A 20,546-nucleotide genomic window follows, 5' to 3' on the forward strand; every position below is an offset into this window, starting at 1 on the left:
TATATGGTTTGATGACAATTTAAGGCTGAAAATTAGGTGTAGTAAAACCACCACCACCACCAAGAAAATACACACTGAAGGAGATTTTTATGTAACTGCTAAATCTCATGTACATCCACTCGGGTTGTCAGAACTGTGTGATGTGCTTGTCTGTTTTAGCTTCGACAGTGGCTTGTGTGGATTGACTTGTCCAAAGCCAGGACTTTGAAGATATTCCCATAACCTCATATTCTTCAACTCTGCAGTCACGGCTCAGTGTGCACTCACCTGTAGCAGTGGTTCTGACTTTGCCCCCCAGGGAACATTTGGCAATGTCTGGAGACAGTTCCGGTTGTCGGCAGGGTAGGAGGGGTGTGCTGCTGGCATCCAGTTGGAGGAGCAGCCCTGCCCTTCCCACTACCCCAAATTACCTTGTCTAAAATGCCAGCTGTGCCGAGAATGCGGAACCCTGCTGCAGAGAAGGTGAGATATTTCAACATGAAAATCATTCCATCATTAGATTCTCTAAGAGTATAGTTATCATTAGGATTACCTACTCCTCGTGTCCAGTTTGAAACTGCACTTTGCTCTCATGGTTGGGATAAACATTTTTTAGTTAAAAACAAGTCAATTGAAAGAAAAATGTTAGCTCAAAAATACTATAGATGGTCAGTGGATGTGTTATATGAAATATGAAGGAGATGGTTGAATGAATTAATTTAAGAAAAAAAATGCCCTATGCTATTATGCAAATGAGATTATTCTCCAATTGTGGTCCTTTTAACCACGTCAGTGTTACTCCAACTTGTCTCCACATGTTCAGTGAGTCCTCCTGTTTCATCTCCTCTAACCAGTTTTGAAATATTGAGGACAAGTTTTTAATTCTCTGATACTTGGCGGCTCTTCTGTTCTTGGGACCGAGAGTGTAGGGCAGGTGAAATGGGGAATTTACTGTAGTTCAGCAGATTTCACTTTCACCTTCACCGTATCTCAGGACAGCATCTCACGCTGCTCCACGTCCAAAGCCACTGCACATCACTTGTTGGAAACCACACAGCCCAGAGGCCCTCGTCATCGTGGATGGAGCATTTGTTGGAGGGCTCTTTGTTGTCAGTCCCACGTGGGAAGCACTGGGTTGTCTGAAAGTCTTTATGAATATTCATGGCATTGGTTTGCATATTACACACAAAATCCCTGGGGAATAAGGTACAGAGCCAATCTGGCCCTACCCCCTAGAGGTTCTGATGCAGTCGACCTTGGCTAATCTCTAGGAATCTGCATAACTAACAACTGTCTTGAGTGAGGCTGGGCCAACGTGGAGAATCACTGAACCCCCTTTTCATAAACCAAGTTTTGGGGTTTTCCTTATCTCCTGATGAACCAACATCTTTTAATCTGTTCCAGGGTGACTTTCCAGCCAATAGTTATAAGCAATATTGCGTGTGAATTTATACAATAGTACGCTTGCTGTTATTTGATTATAACATTGCACTTTTGCTCTTACTATTGATACTTAATAGAACAAAAGAAAAACAAAAATCCCCTAAGGGTAATATGGATGAATCAAAGATGGACATCACTAGGCCTGCTGAAATTGAGGAATCTTTAGCTTGTGTTTGATAGACTTCAGACAGAAGAAATGAAGAAAATGAATAAGTTTTTTTTTTTTTTTAAAGTAGAAATACTGTCATTCAAGATTGGGTCTAAAAGTTGAGGCATACTTAGGAAATATAAAATATCCCCTTTGGTGAAAATATTTTTTTCCCCATAGTAGGCATATTTCTTGCATACCTTAGCGTGCTGTCTTTAACACATTTTCAGGGCCATGTCCAGAAGAAAGGGGTTGCCAATAATAGAATGACAGTGAGAGACCTATTCTCCACATCCTTTATTTGAACAATCAGGGTGACAGTCTTTCCCGATGTAATTACAGTCCTCTCTCTGGTGGTTAGGTTTTAAGGGAGCTGGTGATCTCATCTGTTATTCAGACATCAGCGAGATGTTGGTAAGTCTTCTATTTGCCAACCATAGCCCTGAAAATGTTAATTTGCATGGCTGACTCTCCACCCTGAAAAGGATTTTGGGTTTGAATTCTTACCAGTGGCTCTTGCCGCTTGGCTTTCTGAAGTTACCTAGTCTAGTGGTTAATTAGACTTCAGTCTGGTAGCAAAAGAATTAGGTAACTGTTCTTAGATTAGGCTGTAATTTTTAAGATCTTTTACATTTTTTGTTAAAAATTTATAAGCATTTTGTTTTAAGATAATTGTAGACTCACATTTGGTTGTAAGAACTATTACACAAAGATCCTATACCATTTATCCAGTTTCCCTAGTGGTAATATCTTTGAAACAACAATGCAATATTATAACCAAGATAATGACATTCATAGAGTCAAGATACAGGACAGTTTCATCACTGCCAGGATCCCTCATGTTACCTGTATAGACAGCCCCTCTTCCATTCTGCTCCCTTCTCACACACCCCTAACCCCTGATAACCACTAATCGAATTTCCATTTCTATAATTTTGTCATTTCAAGAATGCTATTAATGCAGTCATACAGTATGTAACCTTTTGGGTTTGGCTTTTTTCCCCCCACCCAGCATCATTCTCTGAAGACGCATTCATATTGTTTTTATAGCTGAGTGGTATTCTATGATATGGACGTTCCCCAAATTGTTTAACGATTTACCCATTGGAGAATAGACGGGTTGTCTCCAGTTTTGCGCTGTTACAAATCCAGCTGCTTATGCATCGAGTTCACATTTTTTTGTGTGTGGGAAGTTTGCATTTCTCTGGCATAGAGTCCTAAGAGTGCAATTGTAAGTCATATGTTGCTTGCTTAGTTTTTTAAGAAACTGCCATACTGTGTTTCAGAGCTGTACCATTTTACATTCCCACCGGCAATGTGTTATAATATGTGATCCAGTTTCTCAGCATCCTTGTCAACATTTGGTGGCATTATTATTATTTTTTATTTCAGCCAATCTGATAGGTGTGTACTGATGTTTCACTGTGGTTTTAATTTACATTTCCATGAAGCCTTAATGATGTTGAACATTTTCTCATGTGCTTCTTGATCATCTGTATATTCTCTTTGGTGAAATGTCTGTCTTTTTTCCATTTTGTAATTGGATTGTTTGGTTCTTTACTATTGAGATATGAGGACTCTATATATTCTAGATACTAATCCTTTGTCAGATATGTGGTTTGCAGATATTTTTTCCCCAGTCTGTAGCTTGTCTTTTCATTCTCTTAGCAGAATTTTTCACATAGCGAAAGTTTTAAATTTTGATGAGGTACAATGTGGCAACGTTTTCTTTTATGGATTGTGCTTTTGGTATGAGGTCTAAGAACTCTTTGTTCAGACCATGATCCCAAACATTTCCTCCTTTTTTCCCCCTAAACTTTTAATAGTTTTTTAAATATTTAAGTCCATTTTCAGTTAAGTTTTTTAAAAAATTTTTCGAATAGCTGTATTTTTTTTTTAACATCTTTATTGGGGTAATTGCTTTACAATGGTGTATTAGTTTCTGCTTTATAACAAAGTGAATCAGTTATACATATACATATGTTCCCATATCTCTTCCCTCTTGCGTCTCCCTCCCTCCTCTGTTAAGTTTTGTATGAGTGTTTTGGGTTAAGGAGTTTGTTTATTCCCTACGGATATTCGGTTATTTGGGAACCTTTTTTTTAAAAGACTACCCTCCCTCCATTGCTTTTCCACTTTTGTCCATGTTTTTATGACCCTTGGTAAGTTCAGTGACTATGCAAGATGAAAGCCAATAGAATTGATTTTAATGATTTTACTGATATCTTTAAGAAATAACAGAAATTCTCTTTCCTTTAATTTACAGTATTAACTTTTTACAGTATTAACTTGGACTGCACCCTAGCCTGGCAATAATCTTTGAGTCTCTGGGTTGAATTTTCTGAGGGAGAATCTGGTTGGTGTTCTTCAGCATTCATTAGCTAGTCTAGTGTCTGGCCCAACTCTTGACCGTCAGTTATGAGGAATGTCACATGACACATAGGGACTATCTCTTTCTAGGACTTAAAGTCTTTGGCATATACCAGGCCTATGATTTGAAATTAGGCCTATGGCATTTGAAATTAGAGTGTGTGCCGTAAATGCTTATATTATTTGCGCTGATTTGGGATTTTTATTTCTGGGAGTTTTTCTGCAGTGTTTAGTCTACTGGTGTTATTGTCAAAGTATGAAGAAATTTGCCTCCAAATAAATACTTATTTTCTTTTGATTCCAGTGATTTTCTGAACGACATAATACACCCATTGTGGAAACAGCTGGGGGTTTTAAAATTTTATTTTCCCAAAGCAACATCACATTTATGGCTTATGAATATTTTACAGGTGAAAACATCAAAAAAGAAAATATCTAAATGTAAATGCCAGTAATATCTGAGTCAGTAGTGATGCTGAGTGCTGTCTTTGTATTTCCTTGCAGATTTATCAGCGATGTTGGTTAGTATTCAAGAAAGCTTCAAGCAAAGGTCCAAAAAGACTGGAGAAATTTTCCGATGAACGTGCTGCATATTTTAGGTGTTATCATAAGGTAAGACTCGATTGTTGTAGCTTGCCAGAAATCTGTTCATAACTAAGGAACTCAAGTTCATTGAGTCTGAAAACTTGTCTTGCTTTTTTAACAAAGGTACAAATGATACTTTTTCCAAGGACAAAACATCTCTAAAATAATATCTACTTGCTCATCGTTTAAAATAATTGACTGATGTGAAGTCCCTCTTCTGGTGTCCTACTATTTGTTGTTGTTTTTCCAATCTCTACCGTAGAAATCACCATGTTTTGTAAATTTTCAATTGCGTGGTAGGCCCTTCTCCCAACATTGAAGCCCCTGGAGGGTCAGGATTGGATCTCATTATGTCTATCACAGTGCCTGATACAGAATAGATCCTCAGTCAGTGCTTGGAATGTGGGGTGAGGAGGGAGGGGAAGAAGCTGGAAGAGGTGGATCCAGTAGCACAGAAATTTAGCCAGGTGAGGGAAAGTGAATAACCTTCCCTTTTGTGCAAATTCTCCAAAAGTGGTGACTTTCCAACATCTTACTAAGGGCCTGTGTTGACACCTTGGTTTATACAATAATGAAAAGCAGTAGAACAAGCTGTATTCCTTCTCAACTTAGAGACATAAAGTGTATGCTGTGCTTTAAAGGCGCATCTATATAGACATAAGGGAAGGAAAAGCACAGAGCAAGACTTTTGAGATAAGTAGGAAAGGGAGTCAAGAGTAGCGTCTTCCATGTGCTTCATTTCCCCACTATTTCATAGCGAAGTTCTACCTTCCAAGGTCAGCCCCATTTCCAGCCTTCCTTTTCTCCAAAGGAGAACCCAAGTACACATCTGTATGAGTCTAGACTTCCTCTACTGTTTATCCTCCATATGCCAGATATTACCACTATTCAAATAAAATTTTTTTTGTCCTCAGGAAGGAGTTGTTGCGAATCTATTATTTAGGAGCGGTGATCCAGGAAGCCAGGGAGAGCATAACTTTGAACCCTTGAAAATAATCTGAGCCAGTCTCTCCATTTCTATAACACCTGAAACTATTGATGTCCAGTCATTTTGGACCAGCTGTAATATGTCCCACTTATCCCGTGCATACCCAGGGTCTGTTCTTGTAACAAGATGGCGAACAATGATACAGGAATGACGTGCTTCATTTTAATTTGAGAGGTCTTGCCTTAAAACGGAGCTCAAGATGCCCACAGGGGTGTTTGGTTTATCTCTAGGACAAGGACAGAGTTGCTTCCTTTCTCCTTCCCTTACCTGGCACTGATTCCTCTCCTCCACCTCTCAGGTCCATCACATCCTGGTGACTAGACTTTCTGCTGTGGTTGAAAATCATTCATTCTTCATTGCCTTCACACTGTAATTAACAAGGTCATCCAAAGGCTTCCCCCCTAGGCAGCCAGAACTTGTGGTTATACATCAGTTCTTCTCTTGAGAATCCCAGCCAGTCTATAACTTTACAGTCTCCATTTGCTCTGGGTTGTGTGCTTGTGTCCCAACCACCCAAATTCCTGTGTTGAAACCTAATCCCCAGTTGTGATGGTATGTGGAGGTGGGACCTTTGGGAGGTGATTTGGTCATGAGAGTGGAGCCCTCACGAATGAAATTAGTGCTTTTATCAAAGAGACCCGGGAGAGCTCCCTCCTCCCTTCCGCCAGCCGAGGACACAGAATCTATGAACCAGGAAGCAAGTCCTCACCAGACACTGAATCTGCGGGTGCCTCTACCTTGGTCTTCCCAGACTCCAGAACACTGAGAAATAAATTTCTGTTGTTTTTCAGCCACCCAGTCTGTGGTGACTTGTTACAACAGCCTGAATGGACTAGAATACCGTCAGACTCGTTCTCTTTGCTCACTGTGTGTGGCCACTGATGTTGATCAGTGCTTTCTTGTTTTGGTAGAGTTGCATATATTTCCAGAAATGTCTGATTCTTCACAATCCCCTATACCAACCTTTCTGAATGCAGAAGAATAAATAGACTGTATTTTACTTACAGACCTATATATTCCTAAGAGAAGAAAGAGGACAGGTGAGGAGTATTTTATAGGAACTCCCCAAATCCAATCCATCAGCAGATGGTGTTGGCTCTGTGTTCAATATGCAGAGAGGCTCTCAATGTTTCTTACAACCTCTGTTGCTACTGCTGTGGTCGAAGCCACCAGGCTGACTAATTCCCAGCCCTCTGAAGTCTATTCCAAACACTTATATCACATCCTGAAACTCTAGCTCAGAGCCCTCAGCCAAGTCCTTAAAATGGCCTACACATCACTCATGTGACCGCCTGTCGCCTGTTTAACTTCAGCTGCATGGTTTCCCCAATCCAACTTTATTCTGCGACAGGTGCCCTGGGCTCCTCACTCTCCGCAGAACATGCCAGGCACATTCCTACCTTCGAACTTGCTCTTCCCTTTGCTTTGGCTCTCCCAGCAAATATCCTCAAAGCTCACGTCCTTACTTTGTTCGGGTCATTGTTCAAATTCCTCCTCTACGGGAGACCATTGCCTGCCCCCATTATTTAAAATGGAATCCTTGGACACCCTCCCTCTCCATCTCTCTTTGTTTTTCTCTTTAGCACTTATCACTACATACATATCTACTTGGTTGTTTCTTATTTTCTTTACTCCAACACCACCAAAAATAAGCTCCACAAGGGCAGAGATTTTTTTGGTGGGGGCATAAGTCTGCTTCTACTCCTTATCAGGGCCTAACACATAGCAGACACTTTTTAAACTATTGATTGAAAAGCTATGAATATAATCGACAGAGGACATGGAATCCATGTAGATGTCTTTGTGTCACACTTTTATTTAGCTTATCAGAAAATCTTGAGAAATCTGAAACCAGGAAAAGGAATTTTGATTTGGAGGAAATGGGGTGCGTGGGGATGGGAGCACAGAAAGCCAGGATTGGGAAGTTTTATGAGGACAGACTCAAATGTAAAACCAAAGTGGACTGAAAAGATTCCCCTTGAATGTGAAACAAGTAAGGGGAGATTGAGGACAAACTTGCCCTATTTCCCAGACTTCTACCTGCTGGCTTTGGAATTTAATGTGCAAATCTTTGGGGAATGTGATAAGCCACAATTCTCTTTCATCTATCATTAACCAAATAATCATTAACCGAAGCTCATTAACCAAAGCTCAGAGCATTAGAATGGAAGAATTACCTACACTAAGCCTCCAAGCCCTTGATGAGTTCCTGTAGCCTATTCATCATCCTTACTCTTTCAGGCCTGATACGTTTAGTATGAATCTCTCAGGGATATATAAAAAGCTGGAGTAACTCTGAGATGTGCATTTTTTATCTAAATTCTGTGTAATTTATGAATCTTGATAATACTAGGGTGATAAGTAGCACACCGTGAACAGATTGAGGAGTTCATTTGAATACAAATAAAGCAATTTCCAAAAGAAATGAAGAACTGTATATTATGCTATTTGATCAACACATAGATGATGTGGCATATACACCGATATCTCTCCTGTAGGACATCTGTGGCATTTATGGGAATATAGCGCTTCTTTTGTTCCACTTTTAAAGATATTATTATGGAAAAAAATGCCAGCTTTATGTATGTGATTCGTTTTAGAAGTTTTAAAAGCAAGAAATTGTCTGTAGAATTTTAAAACTCGGTGCTTTCCTCACTGACAAGGGAGCCAAAGGTGCTCTCATGAAAAATTGGAAAATAAATATATGAATAATGCACATACAGAACCATTCATTTTTCATGTCTTCTGTGAAGCACCCCTCAAGCACCCACAGCTGTCAGAGACGGCTGTGAATTTGATTAACTGTAATTGCAACGATATTAAGACTCCAGTGACTTTATTTTTCATTTATTTCTTTCCAGTTTTATTGAGAAATAATTGACATACGTCATTGTCTTAAGTTTGAGACAAAGGACTCCAGCGACTTCCTGACCTTCTTGTGAAACACAAGTTTATCGTTTTCACTCAGCAAATCAAAGTTGCTTACACCAACCAGAAGGGGGGTTGAGAATTTCTGTGCCCACTTTTACTTTTCTGAGATGAATAACAACTGGGAAGAAATCTAAGTGGAGAGACGATTGTCTGTTGTTTTTGAGACCAAGGCAGTTAGTATGGTGGGAAGTATGCTGACCCTGGGCTTGGTAAACCTACTTTCTCTTTTCCCTTTTTTTCTTTTCTTTCTCTCTCTTTTTTCCTTTTTCAGCTAACCTCACTTTATTTATTTAGGTAAAGTGGACGTACACATATTATGTTTCAGGTGTACAGCATAGTGATTCAGTTTTTTTTTCAATTAATTTTTATTGGAGTATAGTTGATTTATTATGTTGTGTTAGTTTCTACTGTACAGCAAAGTGATTCAGTTATACATGTACCATATATCCAGTCTTTTTAGATTCTTTTCCCATGTAGGTCATTACAGAGTATTGAGTAGAGTTCCCTGTGCTGTACTGTAGGTCCTTATTAGTTATCTATTTTATATATAGTAGTGTATATATGTCAGTCCCAGTCTCCCAATTTATCCTTGCCCCCCCCTTTCCCCCTATAAAACTCTTAGACGAAAATATAGGCAGAAAAAAAAAAAAAAGAAAATATAGACAGAACACTCTCTGACATTAAGCACAGCAATATCTTTTTTTTTTTTTTTTTTTTTTTTTTTTTTTGCCGTACGCGGGCCTCTCACTGTTGAGGCCTCTCCCGTTGCGGAGCACAGGCTCCGGACGCGCAGACTCAGCGGCCATGGCTCACGGGCCCAGCCGCTCCGCGGCATGTGGGATCTTCCCGCACCGGGGCACGAACCTGTGTCCCCTTCATCGGCAAGCGGACTCTCAACCACTGCGCCACCAGGGAAGCCCAGCAATATCTTTTTTGATCCACCTCCTAGAGTAATGAAGATAAAAACAAAAATAAACAAATGGGACCTAATTAAACTTAAAAGCTTTTGCACAGCAAAGGAAACCATAAAAAAACCAAAAAGACAGTCCACAGAATGGGAGAAAATATTTGCAAACAAAGCGACCGACAAGGGATTAATCTCCAAAATATACAAACATCTCATGCAGCTCAATATCAAAAAAACAAACAACCCGATCAAAAAATGGGCAGAAGATCTTAATAGACATTTCTCCAAAGAAGACATACAGATGGGCAGAAAGCACATGAAAAGATGCTCAACATCACTAATCATTAGAGAAACGCAAATCAAAACTACAATAAGGTATCACTTCAAACAGGTCAGAATGGCCACATCAAAAAATCTACAGATAATAAATGCTAGAGAGGGTGTGGAGAAAAGGGAACCCTCTTGCACTCTTGGTGGGAATGTAAATTGATACAGCCACTATGGAGAACTGTGTGGAGTTTCCTTAAGAAACTAAAAATAAAGCTACCATATGAGATCCAGCAATCCCACTCCTGGGCATATATCCGGAGAAAACCGTAATTCGAAAAGATACATGCACCACAACGGTCATTGCAGCACTATTTACAATAGCCAGGGCATAGAAGTAATCTAAATGTCCATCGATGGAGGAATGGATAAAGAAGATGTGGCACATATATACAATGGAATATTACTCAGCCATAAGAAAGAAGGAAATAATGCCATTTGCAGTGACATGGATGGACCTAGAGACTGTCATACTGAGTGAAGTCAGACAAAGACAAATATGATATCACTTATATGTGGAATCTAAAAAGTGATTGAGCATTTTTGCAGATTCTACTCCATTATAGGTTATTACAAGATAATGGGTGTAATTCCCTGTGCTATATCCTCCTTGCTTATCTATTTTATATGTAGTAGTTTGTATCTGTTAATCCCGTACCCCTAATTTGTCCCTCCCCTCTCCCCTCTCTCCTCTCTCCTTTGGTCACCACAAGTTTGTTTTCTGTATCTGTGAGTCTATTTCTATGTTGCATAAAAATTCATTTGTATTATTATTTTAGATTCCACATATAAGTGATATCATACCGTATTTGTCTTTCTCTGACTTATTTCACTAAGCATAATATTCTCTAGGTTCGTCCATGTTGCTGCATATGGCAGTATTTCATTCTTTTTTATGGCTGTGCAATATTCCACTGTGTGTGTGTGTGTGTGTGTGTGTGTGTGTGTGTGTGTGTGCGTGTGTACACATGCACACCCCATCTTCTTAATCCAGTTGTCTGTTGATGGGCACTTGAGTTCCTTCCATGTCTTGGCTATTTTCAATAGTGCTGCTATGAGCAATGTAATCCCCTTGAGAGTCATCCAAGTTGCTGTGTTGTGTGTTTCAATATTCTGTCCCTGTTTATTGTTAAGCAATGTTCCATAGTATGGAGTACCACAGTTTATTTACATTCATCCACTGAAGAACTAGTTGTTTCTAATTTTTTATTATTATGGATAAAGTTTTTATCTTTCTTGGATAAACTCCCAAGAGTGCAACTACTGGATCATATTGTGGCTGCATGTTTATTTTTATAAGAAATTGCTAACCTGTCTTAACAGAGTGGCTGTGGATTTTACATTCCTACCAGCAATGAATGACTGATCCAGTGTCTCTGCATCTTTACCAGCATTTGGTGGTATCACTATTTTTATTTCAGTCATTCTGATGGTGATATCTCATTGTGGTTTTAATTTGTATTCCCTAATGGCTAATGGTGTTTAACATATTTTCATGCACTTAATTGCCATCTGTATATCTTTTTCGATGAAATATCTCTTCATATATTTTTACCAATTTTTAATAGATTTTTTTTTAACCATTGAGTTTTGGTGATTTTTTATGTAGTCTAGATTCTACTCTTCTGTCAGGTATGTTGTTGCAAATATTTCCTTTTCCATAGCTTATCTTTTATCCTCTTAACAGGATCTTTTGCAGAACAAAAGTTTTAATTCTAATGAGGTCCAGTATTTGAACTTTTACTTTTATGGATTATGCTTTTGCTGTCAAGTCTAAAAACTCTTTGCCTAGCCTTGGGTGCTGAACATTTTCTTTTTCTAAAATGTTATAGTTGTAAGTTATATATTTAAGTTCATGATTCATTCTGAGTTTAATTTTTGTATAAGGTGTGAGATGTAGGTTGAGTTTCATTCTTTTTACCTAAGGTTGCCCAATTATTCCAATACAATTTGTTTTAAAAAGAAAAGTATTGGGCTTCCCTGGTGGCGCAGTGGTTGAGAGTCCGCCTGCCGATGCAGGGGACACGGGTTCGTGCCCCGGTACGGGAAGATCCCACGTGCCGTGGAGTGGCTGGGCCCGTGAGCCATGGCCGCTGAGCCTGCGCGTCCGGAGCCTGTGCTCCGCAACGGGTGAGGCCACAGCAGTGAGAGGCCTGTGTACCGCAAAAAAAAAAAAAAAAAAAAAAAAAAAAAAAAAAAAAAAAAAAGAAAAGTATTTATTTTTTCCCACTGAATTACTTTTGCACATTTATCAAAAATCATTTGGGCATATTAGCAGAAGTCTATATCTGGGTTCTCTTTTCTTTCTCATTGAGCTGTGTATCATATTCTCTTGATTACTGTAAATATATACTAATCTTTAATACTGGGTTGAATGATTGCTTCCACTTATTCTTTTTCTAAAGGTTGTTTTAGCTATTTTAGTGCCTTTCCATAAAATTTTAAATGAAGCTTGTCTGTGCTTACAGAAAACCCATGTTAGAATTTTGAAAATAATTATATTAAGCCTATAGATCAAATTGTGGGAGAACTGACATCTTTTCTGTGTCAAGTCTTTCAGTTCATAAACATGGTCACTCCATTTATTTGAATTTTTAAAACTTCTTTCATCAGCATTTTGTAATGTTCAACCTCCATATCCTGTACATGTTTTGCTAAGTTTATATGTGATTATTTCATTTAATTTGGATTAAATTTAAAGCCCTTTTGAATTAAATACTTGTGTGTAAACCAGTCATTTTTGGCCTATAATCTGATAAAACAATCATCCAGTTTAAATTGTTTTTTTTCCTGCCCCACAATTATTAGACTAATCATTTGAAATGATTAGCTTTCCTTGCATTTTGGAAAGAAACTCAGGTTTTTGAGGGTTTATGAAAATGTAATCTGTTTAGTCTGTCACTGGTCTATTAGTTTGTTTGACTTAGTTATCTCAAGAAACACACATAGGAAAATAAGAATAAGAAAAAAACAAACTTAGCTACAAAGTTCATTGAATGTATAAATGCTTTTCCCTCCCCATTCTTATGTATTTCTTACATGAATTTCTTAAAAGCCTGTATCTCTAGGACTTGATCTATGTGATTTCACATTTGTGTTTATGTGGAAACACTTGACTATAATCCAAGAACATACAGAAGCTCTCTGTAAATGATGTCAAAAGGAAAAGGGTGGGTTTTCTCAAGTTGGTAAAAAAATTAGTCAAATGGTTTTTGGGTGTGGGAGAAACTACAGGATATTGTTGACCAAGTAAGTTACTGCACAAGAAGTTGTGTTGACAAAGGATAGAGATCCACTTACCTCATTTTACACTTTTTTGCAGATTTCTTTTTCTTTTTTTCTTGTCACTCATTTTTAAAAATTATAAATATCCTGCATCTTCCTTGTAACAAATGTAAACAACTCTGAAGTGTATGAAGTAAAATGAAAGAAAATAATCCTACCTTTGGCCCTAGTCCCTGTCTTCAGAAAAAAAAAATACTAATAGACTGATGTGCACCCCTCAAACTCTTTCCACTCTCTACACAAATAGAAGCATATTCTCGCACATTTTAAAAGCAAAAATAGAGTAATTCATTACATACTATGCATATTGTGTTTAAGGAGACCATAAATACAGATTTCCCCAGGATGTTTTGATAATCCTGTAGTCTTTATATAACTTTTAGTGACAACTTCTTTCACATTCAAAATATTCTGGTTTATGAGATAAAATAAATGGTCACATTAATTACACCCTTTCTCTCATGCTTTGACTATAATTCTAAGTCAATAAGTAGTGTCTGCACCTCATTAGTTTAACAGCTCCAGACTACTCTTTAATATTGGTACACCACAATCTGTTTAAAAATACCCAAATTGATGGGCAAAAAGGTTTATAATTTTTTACTAATATAATTTCTGTTGTGGTGAAAACCTTGTGCATCTGTCTTTATATGCTCATGCTAATCTTTTTGGAAGGGAAAGTCTTAGATGTGAGATGGTCAGCTAATATCCTGTACCTTTAACATTTTTGTAGCTACTGCCAAGTTGTCTCCAGATAGATTATCCAAAATCCCACACCCACGGACAGCTTAGGAAAGTGCCCTTCACCCCAGACTCCATTCTCTCTGTAAATTTCAGATGCAGACTTTTCAGTGTAAGTACACTTTGGTGTGTGCGTGGCTTTTTATTTTTAAGGAAGACACAATGAACAGATTATTTAAATTATTTCATGTGTACAAATAAAGCTCCACTCTTCAGGGAAGACAGTCCAAATTTGTACCTCAGACAGGCGCTAGTCCAATTTATTTTAAGTGACCAAGGGCATATAGATATTTTTGGAAAGAATGAAACCATCTCTATGGGGGCTGGGATATAACTGTCTAGACTGGTTCTTTCTTAAGAAATCTTTTATAAAATGTTTGCTTAAACTGCTGTGTTCCAGGTCCTGAGGGGAGACTTGTGGATAGAAATGTTTTATGCTGACAACTTTTGATTAGAACTCGGGATGTCTCTCCTCATTTGTCGCTGCTTACTGGCACTGCATTAAAACCATTGGTACTTTTTTGTGTGTGTGTGGTACGCGGGCCTCTCACTGTTGCGGCCTCTCCCGTTGCGGAGCACAGGCTCCGGACGCGCATGCTCAGCGGCCATGGCTCACGGGCCCAGCCGCTCCGCGGCATGTGGAATCTTCCCGGACCGGGGCATGAACCCGTGTCCCCTGCATCGGCAGGCGGACTCAACCACTGCGCCACCAGGGACGCCCCCACTGGTACTTTTTTTAGGAAAGACAATATGAAAAACTTTGGAATACATTATAAGAAGTCTTGCAAAATTTTAATGGAAATGTTTATTAGAGCTTTTCAGAGTGCTTTTCACAGATAATAATAATGTAATAACAATAATAATAATGTAATGGATTATTTTATTAATCCTGTACTTGAGAAAACATTACGGACCCAGAAATGGATTGCTTTTACCTGACTTTTATTTTCAAAGACAGCCTACAAAAGTTAAAGGGATTTATGCCTCTTCATTTTCCGTAGGATAATGGCTTTATTTATTTATTTTAGAATGAAATAATTTGCAGCTTCTGCAGAGCTTCACAATTTGCATATACAAAGTGAATTGCTCACTTAATTCATTCAGTCCCACAAGGGGAAAAATAATTGGGATACAGCCTACAAAAGCAAGGCGAAAAAATTGCCTTTTAGGTAGCGGTCTCCATTTCACTCTGTAAACATAAATAAATCATTATCTGTAAATTATCATCAGCAAAAGAAGGGGAAAAATGGGAAATCAAATCCTTGTTTTCCTAAATGGCTTTTGACTTTGCAGCACACCAGAAACATACTTAATATTCCCACGCAATGCTGACGACTTGCATAATTCTGACAGGAATATACCAGTTCCTCAAGGGAGTGTACTTTTAAAAATCCGATTGTATTAATCTTCCCTTGAAACGCCAGAAAAAATTTCAGCAGTTTCTCTGTCTAGTTACAAAATAATCCACTTAGAAAATTGAGCTGTGTAATTTGTAATTGTTCTCCAAGTTGTTAATGCAGAACTATATCAGTAGCAAACTAAACTTTTAAAGTATGGCCACTTGGTTCATCGTTGGCTGTTAAACATTTATTTCAATGACTACTATCATTTATGACGAATAAGACATCTGGAATACGGCTTTAAACAGACAAATTGATTTGGCAGTCCTTCTTTTGGAATTCCTAATTGCATGGCATACTTCAAGATTTATCAGAAATTTAGGAGAGTGTTGAATATTTCTTTTCTTTCAGGGAGTCATAGTACTTTGGATTTTTGATACTCAGAAAGCTAGAAAACAAGAAATGCATGGTAATTAAGTAGTTCTTAAATCTCTCCGTGTTTTCCCATTCCTCCCACTCTAACCTACGCTAGAGTCATAACTATTACCTGGTTGCCTCCTGGCCTCTCTGGACCTCATTTCTGCCCTCTGGTCACGATGTTCCCTTCCTTCCCCATGGTTAAGTCCACCGTGTATGCCCAAGCCAGCTGTTCGCCGCTCAGCTCCAGACGGTGCCGTTCTCATCAACTCTGTGTGCATAGAACTCTCTAGTTGCATGATGCATCGGCCTCGTTCATTCTCTACTTTTACTGTAATGGGGTTTTCACCCACTGCACTGTTAGTTAACATTATGGCTGTGGGGCAGTCCTGTTCACGGTAGGATGTATAGCAGCATCTCTGGCCTCTACCCACTAGATGCCAGTAGCACCTCCCAGTTTGGGCAACCAAAAATATCTCTGGACTTTGTGACATCTTTTCCCCTGGGAAGGAGGGAGGTGCAAGATCTCCACCAGACTGAGAACCACTGGCCTGTAGAAGAATCTTTCTAATGCGTAGATGTTACCCTTCCATTTATTTGTTTTAAATCTCTTAGTGTATGCTCTGCAGACTTCATGAGTCACAGTGAACTCCTGACGGCATCACACGGGGCCTTTTCGGATGTAGCCCCAGTCCAGTGGCTCCCCCTCCACGCTTTGTCCCGCCTCGCCGCCGCTCTTCCCCAGGTTTTTATGTACCAAACTGCAATTTCGTGATTGTGCATATGTAGGCTCTGTTTGGTCTGGAAATTCATCTTTCCTTTCTCTGCCTCATAAACTTCCCCTCATCCTTCACGACCCACCTTAGGAATAACAATGCCTAACTCAGGAATGATGGCCTCTCTGATTCGTTGCTGTATGTTCATTTGGTGGCAGTTGGCGGTTTAGTAAAAGAGTCGTTGGATCATCTGTGTTTGAATCCCAGCTCTGCTGTTTACCTGCTGAGTGAGCAAATTCACCTTTGTAGACCTCGACACTCTCCTGTGTACCATGGGAGTAATATCATAGTGAGAAAGGATGTGAAAGTTCAATAACATAATCCATATGAAGGGCTTAGAACCCAAGATCTGGCACGTAATTCAGAGTCTGCCTGCTTGGAGTCAAATCCTGCCTCTGTCACTGGTCAGGAATCGTCTAGCCCCTGGCAGGGTAACAACATCACCGCGCCTCAGTCCCCTTGTCTTTACGATGGGGATGGTGATTGGGAAGCGGGGCTTTCGTTTAACGTGTGCGTGTTGAGGGTCACTGGAGATCCAGCAGAGAACAAAGCAGGTGACTCCCTGCTTCGACTCCAGCATAAAGGAAAAGTATAATATATAGTGTGTCGGCGTGACTGATACATGCTAAGGAGGAAATGAAAGCAGGGAAAAGAGATAGGCATGTGGGATGAGAGTGTTGCAATTTTATTTATTTTTTAAAATTAAATTAAAATAAAATTAATTTATTTATTTTTGGTTGTGTTGGGTCTTCGTTGCTGCGTGCAGGCTTCTCATTGCGGTGGCTTTTCTCGTTGCGGAGCACGGGCTCTAGGCGTGCGGGCTTCGGTAGTTGTGGCACACGGGCTCAGTAGTTGTGGCGCTCGGGCTTAGTTGCTCCGCAGCATGTGGGATCTTCCCGGACCAGGGCTTGAACCCGTGTCCCCTGCATTGGCAGGAAGATTCTTAACCACTGCGCCACCAGGGAAGCCCCTACAATTTTAAATACAGTCATCAGGAGAAGATGTTGTGTGAGTCGCTGAAGAAGGCAGGAGTGAGGCCTCTTCCTATAGAGGAAGAGTGTCTCCAGGCAAAGGAAGAGCAAGCCCAAGTGTTCTTGCTTGGCGGGACTGAAAAGACCACAGAAATGAGAGGGATTTCAGTTGGGCTTTTAAGATAAGGAAAACAGTAAATTGTGCACTGGCTTTGTTTCAGTAGATTTGTGTCTCTTCAATATAATGACCTCTAGCGTCACAATAGGCTGTATGTGCAGAGAAGTATTTGGAGGGACATTCTGAAAGTCCCAAAGAACTGTCCAGTAGATAAGTGGGAGCTAGGTGGAGACTTCAGCATGCAGCTTTTTATTTCCTCCAGCTATTGGAAAGAGATCCATTTCTCTTAGAGGAGCACAGAGTGTGTGGGAGGAATACACGTGGTCGGGCTCTACCTTGAGAAGAGTGAATCAAAGTTTGTTCAGACTGATTTTCAGGCAGTGCCATCCAATGTAATCACACGCTAGAGCCAGAAAAGCACACCACCAACAAGGTAGCCTTCTGTCATTTTCTGCATTGGCGCAGGAAAGGCGAGGTGGACCGCCTTCTCCATCTGCTTGGAGTCTCTGTTGAAGGGAGGATGCTTCAGTGCAAGGGGAAGATTGGAAGTCCCCCATAAGGTGGTCTGCAAATGCCACCAAAAGCTTTGAGAAACAAAGAATCGCCAGCATCCCTTCTCAACAGGCTCTAGAAGCGTAACCTAAATGGACCACCATACTCACCTGTGCACGATTTTCTTCAGATTCGAAGTAACTACGGTTAGAACTTGCAGTTGTGATAACAGCTAGCTGGCTGTCCTTCTGGAATGACTGTAAAGAGACTGATGATGGGGTCAGGTCCCAAATGGCTTGGTTCCCTTCTTGAGTAAGCTACCCAGTTGTGTACACCAGCTCACCTACTGACAAATCTAAATTAAAAACTGAAGATGAGGCTGTCCAAATGCATAAAGGATGTATGGTGGGCACCTCTGTCAACTGAACATGCAGTAAATGCTACATAAACTTGCTCACCTGATTAAAGGCAGTAGTCCACATTTTTGAAATAAATGAGTAATCACAGTGATTCTAGTAATATTCATGACCTGTGTTTCCAGATTACTTTAATAAAAAGCAGTATGCAGGTGGGAACAGTAAAAGCATCCTTGGTCAATATCTATCTTGACTCTGGCACTCATAGATATATGGACTTAGGTTGACAAACCAGTTGGATTAAAAAGAATAGTATTTTCATGCAGATGAGTCTCCAGTGGATGCTAAGACAACTCTCTGAAAGGTGTTTGGGTAACAGCTTATTCACATGATGCCGAAGTATCACCGAGCGTGGATGAATCTCATAGACACGATATGGGGTGAAAGAAACCAAACACAGAAAAATACATATGATATGATTCCATTTATATAAAGTTTTCTAAAAGGCATAACTAATCAGTGGTGATGGAGGTAACAGTAGTGGTTTTATCTATGGTCAGTACTGACCCAGGAAGTGGTGATATTAACTGAAATGTTTTGTATGTCAATCAAAACATTGGTGGCTGCCCAGGTATGTACATGTGTCAAGATTCACTGGACTGTGGTCTTGAGATTTCTGTCTTTTACTGTATGTGCTTGATCCACAGGACCTGATATTTGGATTCCTTGCTTGTCCCAAGCAGAATTTCACTAGAACAGTAGCTTGGGATGCAAACCATGGTGCCAGGTGTACCCACATAAAAGCAAGTGGTTTTTGAAAAACTGAGTTTCTTCAGCATTTTAAGGTCTAAGTAGGAAAGATGAGTTTAGTTCAGAGTGTCTTCGAGTTGACAAGTACTTTATTTTTCCTTAGGAATTAAGATTTGCATTTCTCGTTTTTCCTCTCTCAAGATATGATTTACAACTTGCAGAAATAACTTTTAATTGTTTCCAAAACTGTTTGCAACTTTAGTTTTATTCATTTGCTCATTTATTCAGCCAGTCACTTATTCATTCATTTACTTATAGTATGTTTTAAGGAGCACACCCTATAGAGTGTACTGCTAGAAATAACATACATCTATAGAAGCCAGAAGTTCTAGCTTTGAGTGTGGCTCGACCCTTCCATTCTACCTGAGAAATCATAATTTAGTTACTTCTCTGATTCTCACTATTCATCCTTGTAATGGGTTTAATAATAGTGCCGAGGACGTTATATCACCCTGAGAATTTAGTATTACATTGTAGCCATTCAGCATTCTGTGGTTGATTGAAGTGAGGTGTGAAGTGATGGATGGGAGGCTTCGCTCTTGAGAAGTGGATTTATAACTGAGGAGTAGGGTGGGATTCATTTTCCTCATGTAGTTAGACTAGTTCTACTTATATATAATGGTGACACTGTAAGATTTTCTTTGAAAAAAAATTTTAAAACCAAATGATTCAACTACTAAATTAAAAATGATAACCAATGTTCTAGTGGATTATTATGTATCTGAGTAGGAAATGTGGTCTCCTTTGTACTAGAAGCAATATTGTTATACAGTGGGATTTGAGAGAAAAACTCTAGGAAAATTCTTGGCCAAAAAGACATCAAACAGAGGGTGTATTAGCCAACTTCTGCTATGGCAACAGTTCCAAAATCTTAGTAGCTTATAGCAGCTCATCTTTATCCTCTGCCCTTGTCGCCTGAGGGATCTGGGTTGGCTGTGGGTGTATTGAGCATAGCTGGATTAATCTGACTCAGTTGCAGTCCATCTGTCCTGCATTCAGAGATCCAGGAAGAAGGAGGGGGATATTGTTATTGTAGTGGAGGGCTGAAGCTCAAGGAGAGTGGAACTGACTTACACACACAGTTAAAGCATCTTCTTGAGGACATCAGCTCACATTCTGTTGGCCAAAGCAAGTTGCGTGACCAAGTCCAAACTCAGTAAAGAGTCACGAGGGCCAGGAGGCGATGGATGATTTTGAACAAATAATTCAATCTAGACAGTGAAGGTTGCTGTGAGGTACAGAATTTGCCTTTGGTCTGATTGGACATACTTCCAGATTCTAAAGAGAGAATCATTTTTGCCCAGTCTTACCTTTACTTAATCTTTCCATCCTCTGTGCTCATAAACATATTTTATGTATCAGGGAAGCTCCTATTTAGTGTTCATTATCTCTTACCAGCAGAATTTTCAAGGAGCCACTGTCTTCCATGAATTTTTTTTTTTTTTTGCGGTACGTGGGCCTCTCACTGCTGTGGCCTCTCCCGTTGCGGAGCGCAGGCTCCGGACGCGCAGGCTCAGCGGCCATGGCTCACGGGCCCAGCCGCTCCGCGGCATGTGAGATCT

The 20,546-nt window shown here is 39.6% G+C and overlaps 1 protein-coding gene across 1 annotated transcript in view; it reads left to right on the forward strand.

Moving 5' to 3' along the window:
- Positions 1-20,546, forward strand: part of DOK5 (docking protein 5) — a 135,068-nt gene that overhangs the window by 68,484 nt on the left and 46,038 nt on the right. The window contains exon 2 of the mRNA XM_065892278.1: positions 4,445-4,552. Within this exon, the coding sequence (XP_065748350.1) occupies positions 4,445-4,552 (108 nt within the window). The remainder of the gene's footprint in view (positions 1-4,444; positions 4,553-20,546) is intronic.

This window comes from Phocoena phocoena, chromosome 15, assembly GCF_963924675.1.
Source record: "Phocoena phocoena chromosome 15, mPhoPho1.1, whole genome shotgun sequence".
In the NCBI taxonomy this organism is placed as follows: domain Eukaryota; kingdom Metazoa; phylum Chordata; class Mammalia; order Artiodactyla; family Phocoenidae; genus Phocoena; species Phocoena phocoena.